The sequence below is a fragment of the Carcharhinus amblyrhynchos genome, chromosome 6 (assembly GCF_965287045.1).
Source record: "Carcharhinus amblyrhynchos chromosome 6, sCarAmb.v2.hapA, whole genome shotgun sequence".
Classification (NCBI taxonomy): domain Eukaryota; kingdom Metazoa; phylum Chordata; class Chondrichthyes; order Carcharhiniformes; family Carcharhinidae; genus Carcharhinus; species Carcharhinus amblyrhynchos.
Genome location: NC_137329.1, coordinates 86,475,275 through 86,494,263, shown reverse-complemented (window position 1 = coordinate 86,494,263; position 18,989 = coordinate 86,475,275). Strand labels below are relative to the sequence as shown.

Here is an 18,989-nt window from a genome sequence, read left to right as displayed (position 1 = left end):
GAAGATGACGTTATCCTCAAATCCTACTTCTTACATCTCACAATTTCCTCATTACATGCTGCTGGCGGCATAAGTATGCATCTTTTCTTCTTTCGAGAAAACTGCAAGCACCCATAGGCGCACACGCACCAAGGGAAGAAAAGCATGGCACGACCGAGCACCAATCCAGGCATCATGTCACAAGTGTCAAGCTGCCATCCTCCACGCGATGGCATTGAACAGCAACGGCAACCACCGGGGCAGGCGACTGAGCACTTACCACACAAGGCAATATCCAAAGATCACCAGCGGACAGTCACTCTACTCTCCCTCTCAGTGCCGGAGCACCCAACTGAGCGAATGCTGCAGACCCTTCCTGTGGACGAGCCACACATACACACGCATAAACAGAGAGTCAACCCTGGCCCAAGCCTAATGGGAGGCACACGGTCCTGGCAGTGAGGCAGTCACGTTCACTTTTGCAAGCCGATGACAGCTGTGCCAGCGACCCCGAGGAAAGATGACTGGGCCAGTGCCAACAAGCCCAGAGGCGAACACTGGCACCCAGAGGTCAATCTTTCCAATGTGGATAACTCTGGTTCTGCACTTGGGGGGACAGGAAGGACAGCGACCCTGTGACATCCTGGCCGCGTTCTTCAGCTCTTTACACATGCGCATGAAGTGCGATTGATTGTCAAGTGACCCTCAGACAGGCATAGCCCCTGAAGGAACACGGATCCACAAAGTGCGTTCAAAGTGTCGATGATCAATGTTTCCTGCAATCTACATTAATTTTCGCAGCTAGCTGCGTTCTTCATCGACGCACGAACTGACTGATCCACTGCTAAGAGTTGTATTGGGTTTTGGTTCGGGCCTCCGAGAGGTTGTTTGATGCTGGGTCGCACAAAACATTCCCCCACAGACGTGACGGTGGAGCCCCAGCCTGGTACGTCCCACTGCGAGAGCCTGGAGACACTTGCCCTTGAGCAATAATCAAGCGAAAAAAAGGTTTTGTGGAAAACGGGGTGCTCGAATGGCATTGAGTGCCGGCGTTAGTGACGGGCTAGAGCCCAAAATGCACCATCACACCCTGCAGCAGCCAGAGGCAGATTTCTCTGACACCATCGTCTGGCAGAACGCTCGAGAGTCAAGGCGAGGTTGCAGCGGACTGAGTGGGGTGCAAGCCATGGTGGACAACCAATATTACGGGTGCAAGCCAACCCCGCATGCCCCAACCTCGGCAGGCTGGGGTCAGGTGACAATTCTGAGCTGGAACAGTAACATGTAGAACAGACGAAGAAACCACTTGATCTCATACTTGCAAACACCAAGCCAGTTGCTGATTCCTGATATTGATTGCCAAATACATCTGGAAAGCGATAGTGGTTTTATTGTGGTTTATCTTGATTAGCTCTGTAACACTGTGCACTCTACAGGCTGTTCCCAGGGCTGCACATGGGGATAACCATTCATTTCTCAAGGGCAATTAGGTTCAGGCAGTGAAGCTCTCATCCCTTGAATGAATTAATAGAAGACTGATGTTGGCCATCAATTTGGTGAAATTTGCTCTTTGGTCTGTCAGTACAAAGAGCTGTCGACGACCAGGTATTGCAGACCAGCACGTTCTCAGGTTGGAAATGCATGCTGAGGGAAGTGCTAAAGCTGGGAGGAATTGCACAAAGGCTCAATGGGGAAAAACCACACCCTCCAACTGAGGCTCTGAAACCCGTTTAAAACCCTTTTACCTGCATGGATGTTTAACATGAAACGTGAATGGACATTGTAAATATAATCTGTTAGGGCAAGAGTGTGAAATTCTTCATATAAATGCAAATAATTTCCTTCTTTCTTTCAATTGAAATCCATTGCAATATTACAATACATAGAGGACAGTTTTACATCTGCTAAATAACAGCTATAGTGGACTTCATCTTACCCAGCCTGCAATTCTAGTGTTCGTTCCTTTCCAGAGACCTGGAATGTGTTTGGATAGTCTTTGTTATGGGTCTCAATCACCTATAATATGTAATGGCACGGATAGAATATGTTTAGATGATTCAGAAAAGACAAATGAATTTGGTTCATCTTAAATAGGAATTTGACAAACCTTCATGCCATCAATGCCAATTTTCGTTCGAACGGAATAGCGTGTAAACACCAAACTGAATTTTGGAACACAGTACAGCAACATATTGTTTAACTGTGGGGAAGGGAATAAAAGCAATAACATCGTCAGCAAATTATTAACTTATTTCAACATAATGTGCACCCTGGGATTGGATTAATAATCAACAGTTTTAGCTAGAATTTTATGTCGTTGCTAAAGCCTCATTAAATAGGCCTGATACTGAAAGGCAGAACTCACACAGTAAGACAAACAGTAATGTCAGCAGCGTGTTATAATGTTTTGGCTGCTCATTTGATCATTTCATATTTAATGAACCTAGCGCTTTTTCTGTTTTAGCATGGACACAGGTAGCTATAAATTTAAACACTGCATATTACTTCAGCAGGTAGATACCAAATGGGCGGAATTTTATGGCCTCTTCCACCATTGAGATATTCCAGTTCTGCTGAAGTCATTTGACTCGCCGCATTTTATACTTTATCGCTGGCTAAGTTGCAATGATATGGAGGGAGAAGCTTGAGGTTAAACTCTCATCACTCGCTGTCACACACACACACACACACACACACACACACACACACACACACACACACACACACACACACACACACACACACACACACACACACACACACATTGGTGTTGCGGTATCTGGCCGCAATCGTTAATAATGAGTCCAGTGCTCCAATTTTGAGCTCTTTTGGCCTCAAGTAAAACAGCAACCATGAATTTTACTCTCATATTCATCCCTTTCAGTTTATCTGGGAATGAACCCCAGCCCTTTGGCTGAGTATCTGACCAAATATATCTCTAAAGGTTTAATGGCACAGGGCTTCTCAGGTGCCAATTTCCTTTGCCTCACATCAGCTAGACCTAAATAAATTGAACAAGAGTTTCTCTTGGGCTGTGAAGGGAGAGCAGACCATTTGTAAGGTTATAATATGATCAACTGTTCTTACTGCTTCTCACCAAGTTGTCCAGTTTGAGCCTTCTTAATGACAGAAGTACTTACCAAAAAAAGATATCTTTCCTGTGAAGAAGTGTTGCGAGCAGCCAGTTTAAGGATTTGCCCCTCTTTTATTAGTTCATTTGAGGGGTTAACTATATCATCTTCTTCACCTCCTAACATTTCATACACGTCTATCAACTTCTTCATCTTTTCCTAAATGTAACAAAATATCAGTCATCTCCTCAGGTTTATAATTTAAATGAAAGCGGCAAACTACTTTAATTTTCTTTCCCATTTCTCAGTTTCAAAGCTTCATGCTACGTATTTTACTTCAACATTGTTAATCTGCATTCAAACTCATTCCAAATTAGAACATTTGATGTCAAATGATCACTGATAATTTCTAAACGCATTGAACACAAAAAATGTCAACGTTTTTGAAGAGGATGTCTCTTTCTTTGCTTCAAATATTTATCAAACTTACATTTGCCACAGCAACTCCTTGTGGCAAAACATTCTGTATTCCGACATTGTTCTAAGTGAAGATATTTATTCCTTAACTCCATCCTCATTGTCTAAAAGAATATTTTAAGTCAATGACATTTTGTCACAAACTGACCAACCAGAAGAAAACCTTTCCTTGTTCACATTTCACAATCCTCCATTAAATCTCTTTGCCATCATTGCTACACTGCCAATAGCCCCAGGGCTGTGAATCCTTCCTCATTACTGCCAAGATCCCCAGGGTTGTGAGTCCTTCCTCATTACTATGTTATTCTATCCCTGGTATTTCTGGAAGGTAAAATGGCATGGTCATTAACATTATTTCTGAATTTGCAGGAATTTCCTGGTACTGCTGAAAAAATGTCATTTACTGAAAATAAGTTGTAAGCCATTTTAATTTTATAGTTTAAATTCCAATGGCAGGTAACAGTTTACATCTAAATAAAAAATGAACCCCCTTGTTGAACACCAAGATTTTTTTAAAAAATAAAGCTTCTACTCTGTCTACAATGATGCTTTCACAGATGGAGTTGATTTATGGCAGATTCAATAGTAAAAGTGGGAGGTAAATGTAAGTTCACATGAACAATGGATTATGGACATTGGGACAGTACATGATGTCTCCTGCACAAATTAATCCTCAGAGCCATGAATTATTAAACACTTGGGCCAAAGTTTTGGCTGGGCATGTTTGGTGCGCAACTAGCTTTTCTTTGGAGGAAATCTGAGACTCCTCCACGTAATTGGCCCACAGCATTTTCCTCTGGCCTTCTTAGAGGTGCAAAATAATTAATCTGCATATATGCTGAGGTTGTCTCTTCTACAAAAACAGACTTCCTCCTACACATCATCTTCTGATGATGCAGAGTTTTAGAAAACCATTAAAAGCACGCAGGGTTCGAGAGTTCATGAAAAAAATGGGAAGCCTGCTGAGGAGTCTGGAACGTTCTGGAAGCGTGAAGTGTTTTCAGACATTCAAATGTCACTCTTAAGTACTGTATTCTAATATAAGTTGTGTTTTTAATGCAGTGATTCATCATAAATATCTGGGGGGGCAATTCTCCACAAAAAATTCTAATTGTCGAATTTGTGTAAAAATTGGAGTGAATCATATTGCTTTTTTCGGTGGGAGTCTAAAAAAGAATATCCCACATTCTGTGCACTGCAGAGTGCCTCAGTGTGAATCATACTGAAAACCAGAGGGCGGGGACTATTCTCACTGGAGAAGCAGGCAGCATAGCGCTGAGCGGGCCACTGCGCATGTGCCGAACTATCAGCACCGAGATCGATGCACGTGCAGTAGCCCCGCACTGCTGACCTCTTGATTGCTGGCCAGCCCCATAATCCCCACAACTCCGGCCCTCCAAGCCCACCTGCCCCACCACTAGCTCCTTTGAACATGCCCGATCCAGCCCCTTCAGCAGCACCCCCCCTCCTCAGCCTGCCTTGATCTTCTGCGATGCCCCAATTGCTCTTCCCACATCCCCACCCCACCAGCAGTCTCGACACACACCCCACAGTGCTGACTCACCCCCTCCCCCCCCACCCCTCCCCACTTCTGGCCCTAATCGCTGGTCTCCCTCCCTCCCCCACTGATCCCAAGTACAGAGCGGAAGTAAGACCCCACACAGATCAATGGGGGGCTCCTGCCCCATTATGTCCTGCCCCCTTAGCACTGCCATATGCCTCCTGATTATTGGCACTTTGCCCCTTGGGCAGTGCCAGGGTGTCCAGGCTGGCACTGCCAAGGTACAAATGCCCAGGTGCACCACCCTCTGGGAGGCCTTGACTGCCCCTCCCCTCTTCACTCTTGAGGTGTCTTTAGTGGGGAGCTACTGTAAACCCCACTGGAATGAAATACTCTTGGTGGTGGGTGCGGCGGGGGGGGGGGGGGGGGGGGTGGGGGGTGGGGGGGGCAGAATCAGAATCCAGCACTGGAAGATGCGCTCAGGATGCCTAGCACAAATTGGCTGACGCTTGAATCTCCCAGCCCACTGCACTATAAAAAAAACAGTGCAGCTGGCTGGGAAAATAGCTTCCTTGTTTTTTAAAAGGTAAGTTGACCATTGCATCTTGTGTACTTGCTCACATGCGTTACAATGCTTTTCCAACGGAGAAAATACCATAATGCAGTGAAACATTTTACAAAATATTTTGTCAGCCTATGTTGTCATCTTTTCTGCTATGATTTAAATGGCTCTGGCTGATTAAAAAATGGTTTTGATGCTTGAAAAATATTTATCTGCTCTATTACATTTATTGACAAGCTTTGAAATCAAAATAAGCACCTTCTGTTTTCCCCTTTCTAGAGAGCAGTCTATTGTGTGGATAGCTGTGGCCATTCTGAATGTTTGGCTGAGTTTCAAGTGCTAATAGATTTCGGCACATTAGGTGTTCCATTGTTAAGAGAATGATCACAGTTTTTTGTTGTAAAACGGGTTGTCCCTTTGATGTGTTTCTAGTTTGTTGACACAGGCTAATAGGTCCAAGTATTGGAAGTTTTTTTTCCCCCACACATGACAATTCATTTTTTCCCCCGAGATCAAAACTATGGAGGTTTTTGTTAGATGGGAAGAAGGTTTTCATTTTTATCCCCAAGGAATGTAGAAGATTTTCCACGGATTTTTCTGGGAAGCTGACAAAGTGTATACTGGATGAGTGAGTATAGAGGAAACATGGGGCCACAGAAATGACATGGGGTGCATGGGTGATGTGAGTGGGCATGGTCCGGCATGGGGTGGGAGGGGCTGCGGTTTAGGAGGTTTTAAGCACTGTTGTGAGCTGGGATCCTCTTGGATAACTAAGCCGAGTCTTCAAACCGATGCCTCACCTCACGGACTCCAGCACAGCCTGCAAAACAGTGAACTCGATTCCAAAGAGAAAAGACAACAATGGCACGTGAAGATGTATATGGGTCAGGTGTGAGCCATGGAGGTGTGCAGGCCATGTTTTCCCCTGAGATCAGAGGAAGATTCGGGGCACTGTATCTATCTTTTTTTTAAAGCCATAGTGCAATTTATTATTCAACCTTTGAGCTTGCCTTCTTAATTGTTAAACACTACTAGGAATTATTTTCATTTCTACAGCAGCTTTATGCAATGAATCTGATTTGACAGCAAACTGCAATTGCTGGGATATTCATGATCAGCAATATCACAAGAGTGGACTGGTAAGAAGATCTCCCTGTTCTTATGAATACTTTTTATAAGAATTGCTGTCAACTACTTACAGCATGTTTGGATTTTACTGTGCTGACTCCTTTCTTTTCAGTAAGGACCCTTGTACTTACTATGTTTATCCATGATAATTACTTGCTCACTTGCGAATAGGTAATCCTTTGTAGGAAAGATTGAAAATCTTTTTTGAAAAGATTAAAGCAACAAAAAGAAAAATGTAACTTTTGCACTTACCATCATACGGATTGCAGCATTCGAGTGGGTGGCTGCAGTGGAAATAATTTCAAGGGACTCTGTAAAAAAAATTAAATGGATTTTAAAGATTAATATACATAGTTTAATTATTCAAATTCACAGTGAGCTGGGTATTTCATTAATGCAGTTAATAATAAATCCCAAATTACCTAAAAATACAACAAATTCAAGAAAATAATTTGATATAAAATTTCAGGAGTCCATTATCCTGAAGGTGATGCTCAAATGGACCCTCACAGACAGTGAACACTGGGCTGGATTACAATTTGAAAATTGCTATTCTCCAATATTATGTCACTGAATTCTGCTCAGTCTTGCCATTGCCTCTGATTCTAAATCAGTGTTGCAATTTTAACAATTAAATAAAATTCAATGAAAATGTTTTTCAAGTTTGCTCTGGAGCAACTCTCCAGCAGCCAAGCAGTTTGTGCAAACATCCTCTTGTCAACCGTGTTCCAGAAATGTGCCTAACCATCAACTTTTCACCATTTAAGGAAATAGCAGCAATGTGGTCATGTTATTGGACTAATAATTAGATGAGTGGACTAATACTCAGTTTAAATCTCACCACAGGAGCTGGAGAATCTAAATCAATTTATAAACAAAATCTAGGTAATGGAGACCATGTAACTATCCGATTGTCATTAAAATCCATCTGACTCAATAATGACCATGAGTACCCATACCAGCAGGAAACCTGAAGGGTTTCCCACTGGTGTTAGCAGCGTTTATTAGGAGGCATTGTCCTACTGCTGATAGATGTTAATTTATTCATTTCAAGCTACCCGCTGCCCAGCCCCACTGTTCAGAGTCCAGGCCGCCACTTTTAAAGGGTGACCAAACTCTGTGCTTGGAGGCAGGCCCCACCCTCCCGCAAAAATATAAACGCTGCCTGCCACAGTGACAACAAATACCACACCAAAGACCAGCATCCTCACCCTCCACCCACAAATAATGACTAACCACCCCCCCCCCACCCCATCGGTCTCCCCACACCATATAGGCAGGCATGAGGGTGGCCCATCCCAACCCTCCCTCCCTCAGACGTCCCCCCCACTCAGGCCCTCTGGCACTGACATGCTGGCCTGGTGCCTTGGGCCCTATGGGGCTTGAGGAGGTAAGTCCAGTGGCCATTTGTCTCTCTGTTGCTACCAGGCAGAAGTGTGCTGATCACATTTATCCCTCAAAACACATAAATAAAACAAAATATTAGAAAGGGTTTATTTCAGCAGGGATGGGGGACTATTTTCCTGGTATAGTGAAAGTTAAGAAGTGATTTAATAGCGGCTGAAAGATGATTGAGAGGTTTGATTGGCTAAATAAGAATAAGAATAAAACATATTCCCTCTCGTGAACTAATTAATAGCCAGAGGTCATGGATTCAGAATCATTGGGAAAAGATTAGAGGAGAGCAACCAATTTATTTTTCAGTCAGCTGTCAGGATTTGGAATATTTGACCCAAAAAGATGGTGGAAGCTGATTTCATTAGTATTTAAGAGGAGAATCAGGCTGGTATGTGAGGATAGGGAAAAACAACAAACACGGATGTGGAACTAAGCTTTAGGAAGGATATCAAGGCCTTGAAGAAGGTGCAAAGAACAGTGCCAGACATGCAGGACCTTAATCCCATTCAGAGACCAGTAAAGCTGGGGTTGTTCTCCTTCGAGCAGAGGTTAGGGGGAAATTTAATACAGTGTTCAAAATCATAAAAAGATTGATAGATTAATTCAGGAGAAACTATTTCTCGTATCAAAAGAATCAGTAACTAGAGAACACCAATTTAAGGAAATTGTAAAAAAAGACCAGAGAGAAGACAAAAGAATTTAAACTCAGCAAATAGATACGATTATGAATGCCTTAAAGGATAATTGAGAAAGATTCAATAACAACTATCACACTGAACTGACATGAGAATATTTAATTAAAAATGGACATTGTTAGAACTTTTAAAATGGCTGTCAAAAACTTTTGGAACTGCGTTAGCCAAATTTCTGAAAGTGGTTTATGGTGACCAGAGCCTTGTGGCATCTTGCCCCTGTCATTGTCAGGAGTCACCCCAATACAGCAAGGGTAATAAAATCTTAGACCCCTGTTGTTAGAACTGTCAGGTAACAAAAGGGAATTACCAAAATGGATTATGCACAGGGAAGTGGAAAGGACTTCCTATCTGGCTCTGTTGTATGTTGATAGTTTTGATCATAAAGGTGGAAGCTACTTTGTTAATGTGAATAGACTACTGATGGCTTCCCAATGTGCATCAATGGCCAGCTGTCACATGACCAAAACTCTTCCATTTTTGAAAGCCTTTTTATTATAAGTTCTGCTTGCTTGCAGACTACATAGCACCACTGAATGCAGAAATAGCATCCTTGTTGAGACCTGGCTATAACAGTTAGCCTTTTTAACCAAACCCCCAAGGCTTAAAATTTAAGGTTTCCTTGAAACCTGCTACCAATGGGGGTTACGAATATCATTCGTGTGAAGTACTGTACTTTCCCAATTTCCGTAATTGCTTCCGGGATCTTCGTTCTCAGCAACACTCTGGGTGTACCTGCACCAGATGGACTGTTGTGGTTGGAGAAGATGGCTCACCACCATCTTGAGGGCAATTAGGATGAGAAACAAATGTTGGCTTTGTCACCAACACCAATAAGAAGGATATTAAAAATACGCATAGGTGGCTATACCTTCAGTTGTCTAGGCCCCAAGCTGTGGAGTTCCCTCCCTGCAATCTCTCTACTTTGCTTTCCTACTTTAAGGCATGGAATTTGAGAAATCACTTTGCAGAGACATATACGCAAAGGAGGGCTTGCATGTTTCTGTTTCTATAATACTATAAATTCACATAGGATAAGTATTGCTTTGGTAACCTGTGTCATGATGGGTATGCTGCAAGAAATATTGTAAGAAATGAAGCTCTCATGCTTGTTAAATCCTAAATCTGGTTCTGTTAATACACAATTCCCCACATAACTCAGCTCTGCTGTGCCAGCTACTTTGCAAAGGGGATCATAGCTTTCCATTCTAATTCAGAATCATCACACCCGCTTGAGGGGACAAACAGAATACTTGAAAGGAGAACATAAAATGCAAAGAAGTAGAAAAATTGTTTGAGTTTTATTGTAATTTTATTTTTGAGTGCTCAGATCGATTAACACCCTAAAAGAGCAATCATGATATTCAACCTATTTTAAAAATGATTCAGAGGTTTTCCTTACTCTCTGCATCTTTCCTGTCTAAGGAATCCTGTGGTAGTTTCTTCAAATAATCTTTCAGGAGTAGCTCATAGCGAGGAATACGTTGGACAGGTTCTAACATGTGATGTTGTATTGTGAGAGAACCACAGATCTCTTGTTTCTGAAAAACAGACACAGACATTATGAAAGTGAACAAATTGAAGCTGGTGCCACAAAATAACCACTCAAGCTAAAATTACTTAGCTACAGTTGTTTGAAAATAGGTTGTAAACATAATGGGTGGGATTTTCTGGATGTTCCTGCCGGCAAGATCTTCTGGTCCAGCTGATGTCAACCCCCACCACAGGTTCCTTGCTGGCAGAACGTGCGAACAATTGGCAACCCCATTGACAATGGTGGGACCAGAATATCCCACTGCTGGCCAATGGTGGTCGCCTCCGCCGCCACACATCATGCTGCGGAGTGGGGGCGAAGAGGGAATAGAAAACCCTACCCAACATTTATCAACTGGAACATTAATTTACCTGTGCTGAGTTAGTTGATCAGAGCTGAAATTGGAGCATTCTAATGATCTTGGTGTCCCTGGGATACAAGCTATGTCATTACAAAATTTATTCCTTGGATGCAGGTGACAATGGCAAGGCTACATATCTTGTCCATCTCTGGTTTCCCTGAGAAGGTGGTGACAGATCCTCGGCTGGAACTACCACAGTTCTTGTGGTGACTGCACTTCCATGATGGTGTTGGGGATTCCAGGATTTTTATCCAGCCACAATGCAGGTGAGAGGATGAAGTGATCGCTGTGAGTGATTTTTCAGCTATCTCCATCAGCTGGGTGGTCAGCATTCCATTACACCTCTGACTTCCACCTTCTGGCTGGGGAAGAGTCGTTGAGGAATCAGGAAGTGAGCTGCTTATTGGAGGGCCTCTGTCCTCCTTTACCAGTGACTGCATTCATTTAAGATTCTGGTCAAATGGGAACCAAAGAAAATGTCCTGACAACAGCTGGAGTTTCACACTGAGCACCATAAATTGGATTGTTTATCTCACCCTTCGTACTATTTTTATGCCACAAGTTAATAATAGGGCAGAGATGCCAACACTGGGTTCATTGTTATTCTCTGTAACCAATATGAACAAATAGCAGGAGTAGGCCAATCGGCCACTCGAGCCTAGCCTGCCATTAAATAAGGTCATAGTTGACCTGATAGTAACTCAAACCCACATCCCATCTTCTTCTGACAGCCTGTTACCCTCTTGCTTATCAAGAAGCTATGCACCACTGCCTTAAATATATTCAATGACTCTGCTTCCACCATTTATTCAGGAAGAGTGTTCCAAACCATGACCCCCTGGGTGAAAACATTTCATCTCATCTCCATTATAAATGGGCGACCTCTTATTTTTATACATGCCTTCTAGTTTTCAATTCTTTCACAAGATGAAGCATCCTCTTCACGTTTACTCTGTCAAGACCTTTCAGGATCCTGTATGTTTCAATCAAGTTGCTGTTACTTTAAACTCTAGCAGATAAGAGCTTTGGCTGTCCAGTCTTTCCTCATAAGTCAAGCCATCTATTCCAGGTGTTGGTCTAGGAAACTTTCTCCAAACTGCTTCCAATGCATTTACATCCTTGCTTAAAGAAGGTGACTAATAATGTACACAGTACTCCAAATGTGGTCTCATTAATGCAACTCGTCTCACCTTTAAAACTGAAGCATAACCTTTGGCCATTCATGCACTAGGACACCCAGATCCCTCTGTGCCTCAGAGCTGTACAATGTCCCAGTATTGAGATAACATGCTTCTCTTTAATTCCTCCTGTCAAAGCAGACAATTTCACATTTTCCCACATTATGCTCCATTTGCCAGATCTTTGCCCATCACTTATCTACGTCCCTTTGTAACCTCACGTCGTCTTATTTTCCTATCCATCTTTTTGTCATCAGCAAATTTGGCAACCATTCCTTCAAACCTTTCATCCAAGTTATTTATATAAACTGTAAATGGTTGAGGTCCTGGCACTGATCCCTGTGGCACACCACTCATTACATCTTGCCAACCTACAACGTTACTGGGACTGGAAAATCCCACCCAGAGTAAACAATGGAGAAGGGAATCACGAACTTCAGCCTGTCACAAACTCCACTCCCCTGCTATTGACTTCATTATTTTCTCTGGCCATATACTCAGGCTGAACAAGACTGTTCTTAATCTTGGTATTCTGTTGAGCCGTAAGTCGAGCATGAACATCCAGGCCATGTCCATAATGAAGACCACTGAATTGCACCTTTCCATTCCACCAAGGAATGTCTTGTACATGTCTTGTCACTTTCAAACGTTTTGCTGGTTTTTTGTATCCCATCATCCACAAGTTCTAAACTGACTATAATTCTGCAAACATATACTTTTCTATTAATTGCTCCATTGTTTTAATCCAGCACCTATCTTTCCCTTGGCTCTCTCAATGGGGGTGCGTGATTTTTGATTATCTTTAACTTACTCTCTTAAGTTTTCTCTTTAAACCTTTAAAATATTTCAAAAACTCAAATCTTCTTCTTCAATTTATCTTTTGATCCCTTTTCTGTGTCCATTTTTCTCATGGCTATTCATGAAAGATTCAACGCATAACAAATTTTTGTTGTTATGACAACACACACCACAAAATACGTACACAAATGAATGAAAAACCCAAATTGTTCTGTTAAGGTGTATGAAGTTGTCTAAACTTTTCCATTTCAGGTACTGCCCAATTTGAAATGCTGCAATAGATACCTGACATTATAATCACCTGTTTCTACGTAAAGATTGCTGCAGTATTTACACTAATTTTATATTAAATGTGATGGAAACAACGAGTTTTACTTTAAGAAGTTATTGGCTGGAACTCTCCATTTTCACCTGCGGCTGGGATTCCCCGGTCCCACATCTGCGAATGGAGATATGGTCCAGCTGCAAGTTCTCCGTTCTCGCTGGCAGTAGTAGCGAGGGATATGAGATTGGAGAATTCCAGCCTTTCTTCATATCTATAATTATAAATATGCATCATCCTTTCTGGTTACCTGAATGTCTTCGACAATGGCTTTGAACTGTGGTGATCTGCCCATCCACGTTTTCAGTAACCCCATGGCCATTTCAAAATTTTTCACATACTCGCCATACATCTTCAGAAATGGGGCTAATTTCTGCAAAATATCTCCTATCTGTGGTGTAGTATTCCTACAAGAGATAAATTTAGGCATTACATTTATGAACAATGACTGAGTCCATAGATTGGTACACTGAGCTTCCAATGTGTTGTTTGGATATATTCTGGTAATTCATAAAGAAAATCTCTTAGCGATCCACATGTGTATTATGCAAAGTGATATCACAGAGATTTCAAGGTTGTCATTGCAGCTGTGGCTCTGTTGGTATCAATCTAATCTCTGGGTTGGAAGGCTGTAAATTCAAGCCCTACCCTAGGGCTTCAGCCCAAATTCTAGACTGGCAGTCCAATACTGAGGGAGCATTACATGTTCAGAAGTACGATCTTTTGGGTAAAACTGAGGTGTTGCCTGCCCTAGTTTTTTGGATGTAAAAGATCCCCTGGCCATTTTTGAAGAAGAGCAGAGGAATTATCCCTGCTGTCCTGACAAACATTTATAACAAAGGTATTAAGTGATATGGGAAAAGTGCTTGAGTAAGGTGTTGAGATTGAAGATCAGCCAAGACTATGTTGAATGGCGAAGCAGGCTCAAAGAACCAAATGGCCTTATACTGCTCCTATTTTCTATGTTTCATTCTACTACCTTCCATTATTCTCTACTTCCAAAATGGCTAATTGAATGCTTATTAAAAGGCACAGATATACATGACACAGGGGGTCACAATTTGTAACTCGTCTTGCAAGAAAGGGACGTGAAACTTTAGGACAAAAATCTAAAAACAAATTCTTGGAAGAATTAGTGACCGAAATTAGTGTTGAAGCAATCTGTATAGTTCCATGCATTGCTGTTTCTGGAACTCAAATAGAAGTGCATGTAAAGTAAGGGTGGGTTTGCAAAGAGTGTTCTTCAATGTGAAATACAAATTCCCAGAACCTCTAAGAAAGGTATGAACATTTTCTATTCATACATTTAAATGTTAATGTATTTTAACAAATCTATAATTCTGTATACTTTTTGGGTTGCAATTTGTGACAGAAGCTTCAAAGACAGATATCACAGTATTGGTATAAAGTTGATGAGAAGCTAGGAGCCTTGATAGTTAAAAATTCTAACAAGGATAATGAGAAATATAAAGGTGTGCCTTTACAATATATCACAATGCCAGGTCAAACCCCCTCAAATGTTGTTATGGTCTGGTTATAGACAAGTAGCCTTTTTTATTAAAGTAGAGAAAATTTGAAATACCAAATATTTACAATGTGAGTAAAGTCACAAGATTCCACGGTTCTAAATGAATAGAAGACATTTTACTATACAAAAGTCAGCAAAGCAAACAGTCAACACTCTTTATCTTGTTCTCGAATATCCAGAATTAAGGTGTGATGAATATGAATTAAAGTGCAAACTGTGGTTGTTCATACCACAAACTGTATGCTAAATGTCAGACACAACCAAAGAAGTCCCATGAATTTTGTCAGCAAACAACCAAGATGTCAAAGAATCACATAAACTCTTTAAAACTATTACCTTCCTCCTGAGGGATTTTAGCCCCTCTCTTTCAAAGAGCTAGTCTCTGATTTCCCTAATTTTCCTTGTCAACACAGACTGCCCCATCAACTGCTCAACTCGCAGTCACTCAATCTCCTCTCCCAAGGCTGCTTCCCACGAGATTCACTGCAGCAACTAGTTACTGGCATGATTAAACCTCCCTAGCTACTCTGAGCAGAACCACATGACTCAAAAGCTTTTCTTTGAACAAAGAACAAAGAACAAAGAACAACCCAACACGGGAAACAGGCCCTTTGGCCCAACGAGCCCGCGCCGCCGCATCACCCTACCCCTATTCTACCCTGCGTGTCTACGAATGGAACCCCTAACTTAGCCAGATTCAGGGGAGAATAGTGTCAATTTAGTAAACCAATCAGCCTAAGAGCACATCTTTGGGGTGTGGGAGGAAACCGGAGCGCCCGGAGGAAACCCACGCAACCACAGGGAGAATGCACAAACTCCCACAGACACAGGCCCAAATCCATGTATTTGTTCCCAACTGCTAACTTCACGGAGTAGACACTGGCACTTCAGATTCACTCAGCCTATATTGCTGTCCTAAGGCTTCTCTGAGACACAACTCCCAGCTTCTTGAAGCCATAGCTATTGCTCACTTCTGCTCCACCAGATTGATATCGGCCCTGTGCTGCTCTTAGCTCCAATCTCCCAGCTAGTAACCTTCTACTGCCTCCTCCAGCTCTGAAGTCATCTGAACAACCACTGGTCACCAGAGGCAGCTGTGCATTCAAGAGCATGGAGCTAGCAGCATCATTTCAGCTGCACGGAACCAAACCTCCTTGTCTGCTCCCTACGGGCTGCTATTCACTCTGCCGCTTGAACTGCTGTGTGACCTGTTAATATTTCCCAACTGCAGTTCCACCCCTGCTCTGAGGTGAGATAATGCATCAACCTTGATCCATTCTGTACTTTAAGTATTACACAATCCCCAGTCAAAGGTCCCCTCCACAGCTACTAACTTAAAAGAACACACAAGACGAAAATCCAAAAATGTAGCTTCCCTCAGAAATGTATATAGTGGATAAGGAAGTAATTAATTATTTATTGTTAACTCAACACTAAGGTTTCTAACCAAGTATGGTATGGGATTCTACCACAAGGAAGTAAACCCTGAGTGGCTAAATAAGCTCACTTCAACTCCAAATGCTATTGTCCTTTGACATACTCAGACTGGTGTTCTTGTGAAGAGTATGTTATATGCAAGATAGAATGAAATTAGAAAACATATTTACAATTTGTATTAATCCATCTAGATTTACAAATTGGAGGGACATATACGTAACACATTTTAAACAAAATTGATACTTAGATGAAAAACTAATTGTAGTAGACTGAAAGGGTAGAGAAAATAAAAAAAAGGGAATTCTATGTAAATCTGTTTGCTATTTAATTTCAAGAATGCCAACAAATACATAGTAATTTACTGTCAAAGTTATTTTATTTAAACCACAATGAATCTGAATTGTTTTGCTTTCTCCTGGACTGACCAGAAGTATATTTTTTATTCTATTCTATTTTCATGACTTTAAGTTCACATATTTTGTGAAGCCAATTTTAACCACAAATGCAGTCAAGTGCAGTGGAGTACATCAGTCAAAATTTCTTGGAACTGTTCACTTGCAATAGAAGCAATACATTTTTTGTATTCACACACTACCTGCTGCATAGGGCCGATAGGGCATGGAGTCCCTGGTGAGAGCAGCCATTGCAGGTAGGGAGGGCTTACATGCCTTCCTGGTCTACCTGGAAGAAAATCTTGTACTGGAAGGCGGCAGATGTCAGCAAAGACCTGCCATAGAGGCTTGAGCCCCCGGAGATACTGGTGCTCACACATCGAGCAAGCTGATCCTGCCTGTAAATCCTGCATTGGGAGTCTTACTGCCTTCCAGTAGACCTCGGTGTATGTTCCCTCTGCCTTCTGGAGTGGCTGGTGGCTGAAGAGAAGGCAGCTAGTGCAGTTCCCCTTGTTCCTTTGCAGAGGTCCAAGGTAGAGCTGCATAAATTTCTCCAAAGCTGCTGTGAGGTACAGATCAAAGTGAGTGCAATCCAAGCCAGGTGTACTGTTACTACGAAGTTGGAAATCACCTGATAAGCACTCTTAATGGAAATGCTGTGTGCCCCAGCATCTTACCTGGGCATGACTACATCTATTTAGTTTCCTGTTTGAACGTTTCCTAACCTGTTAGTTTCACTGAATAACCTCCTGTCCTTTGTTGAGCCTGGCACATTGTAGACAGCTCAGAAAAAAACATGCATTGGCTGTTAAAGTCAGAATATCAATTTAAACCCAAAGCAGTCTGTCTGAACACTGTAATAACTCAACAACTGCAAGGAGGATTTCTGTTCAGCTGCAAATCCACCTGAATCAAACCTAGAAGTGGCTAAGGTCATGTTGGATTCCTCGGAAATGTCACTCCTTGGGGATTTGATCTCCTGCCTGCACCTAAACCCTTCTCGTTGGCAATTAAATTGATATTTTAAATCTCATCATCATTTACCTAGATACACTGCAAAAAAAAAGTGCATTCCAGATTGTTGGGAACGCAAAGAATCATGCGGTCATACAAACTAATAGAGTCCTAATAACACTGAACATGTTTGTAAGAGGACGAAAATAGGTCATACACCCAGATTACATGGGTGAGAGGGGTGTGGGATACATCTGACCTAAGCAAGCAACCTCCTTCATTAGAACATTGCAGTCTCATTTAATTACACTATTTGCAAATTAAGCACTTAACAATTTGACACATCTAGCACCGATCAATTTGTGTTCCCAATGTAGTAATTACATTAAGCCACCTAAACAATATTTATCTTTCATAAGTGCTTTCCCTCAGCAAAAATACTCCTTTAAACATCACAGAGCAGTCTAACAGGGCACTGACATGAATCTCTTGTTTACTCTTTCAGTGGATATGGACAATTCTGGCAAGGTCATCTTTTGTTGCCCATGCTTAATTACCCTTGAGAATCTGGTGGTGAGCTGCCTTTTTGAACTGCTATAGTCCATGTGGTGTAGGTAAACCCACAGTGCTACTAGAAAGGCAGGTCCAGGATTTTCCTCCAGTGATAATGAAGGAACAGTGATATATTTCTAAATCAGGATGGTGTGTGGCTTGGAGGGGAACTAGTGGTTGTTGCCATGCATCTATTGGCCTTGTCCTTCTTTGTGTTCAGGTCTTGGGTTTGGAAGGTGCTTTCACAGGAGCCTTGGTAAGTTGCTATAGCACATCTTCTACTGCTGCTACAATGTGGAGGGAGTGAATGTTTTAAGTTGGTGGTTGGGGTGCTAATCAAGTGGGCTGCTTTATCCTGAATGATGTCAACCTTCTCGAGTGCTGTTAGAGCCATGCTCATCCAGGCAAATGGAGAGCATTCCATCACACCCCTAACTTCGAGATGATGGACAGGTTTTGGGGAGTTAGGAGGGGAGTATATTGCTCAGAATTCTTAGTCTTTATAATTCCAGCATTTATGAGGTTGGTCCAGTTCAGTTTCTGGTCAATGGTAACCCCCAGGATGTCAATAAGAGGGAATTCAGTGATGGTAATACCATTGACTGTCAAGGGAAGATGTTCTTGTTGGAGATGGTCATTCCTGGCACTTGTGTGACACGTATATTACTTGTCACTTATCAGCCCAAGCCTGAATACAGGTCTTGTAGCATATGGACCTGCACTGCTTCAGTACCTGAGGAGTCACGAATTGTAATGAACATTGCACAACTATCAGTGAACATCCCCACTTCTAACCTCATGATCGTTGGATCCACTATAAAGGAGGGATGTATGTATATTGGGGGAGGACACTATCAAGCTCCTGTGATGTTTCTCACACGGGAAACACATTTTGTTAATATGCTTTATTTAATATTGTGCACATAGAATTTGTACTTGACAGCATCAAGGGAATGCTTGTATTTGGGCACACTACATGTTTGAGGAGGAGGAGATAGCATCCCTTTTCCTCCTCCCAGGAGAATTAGGTGTGTCATATATGCACACTGTACCTTCTGGTAATTCATTGCTAGATGAATTACAATGTAACATCACATTGCAATATCTTACATACACCGAGCAAGC

General features: G+C 42.0%; 1 protein-coding gene and 1 non-coding gene across 9 annotated transcripts in view; both read right to left on the bottom strand.

Annotated features, from left to right (window-relative positions):
- Positions 1-18,989, bottom strand: part of LOC145344070 (FYVE, RhoGEF and PH domain-containing protein 4-like) — a 252,417-nt gene that overhangs the window by 18,777 nt on the left and 214,651 nt on the right. For 6 of the 8 annotated variants that reach the window (XM_080190864.1, XM_080190865.1, XM_080190868.1 and 3 more), the window contains 6 exons: positions 13,252-13,408; positions 10,211-10,349; positions 6,971-7,029; positions 3,120-3,269; positions 2,087-2,179; positions 1,916-1,995 (listed from right to left, as the gene is read on the bottom strand). In XM_080190864.1, the coding sequence (XP_080046990.1) occupies positions 1,916-1,995; positions 2,087-2,179; positions 3,120-3,269; positions 6,971-7,029; positions 10,211-10,349; positions 13,252-13,408 (678 nt within the window). Of the gene's footprint in view, positions 1-1,915; positions 1,996-2,086; positions 2,180-3,119; positions 3,270-6,970; positions 7,030-10,210; positions 10,350-13,251; positions 13,409-14,865; positions 14,996-15,564; positions 15,701-18,989 lie in introns of those variants that run through there. The other 2 variants (XM_080190870.1, XM_080190872.1) reach the window with 2 other exon arrangements.
- On the bottom strand, positions 679-832 carry LOC145344632 (5.8S ribosomal RNA). Its single transcript, XR_013886928.1, has one exon. It is a non-coding gene; the product is annotated as a 5.8S ribosomal RNA (ribosomal RNA).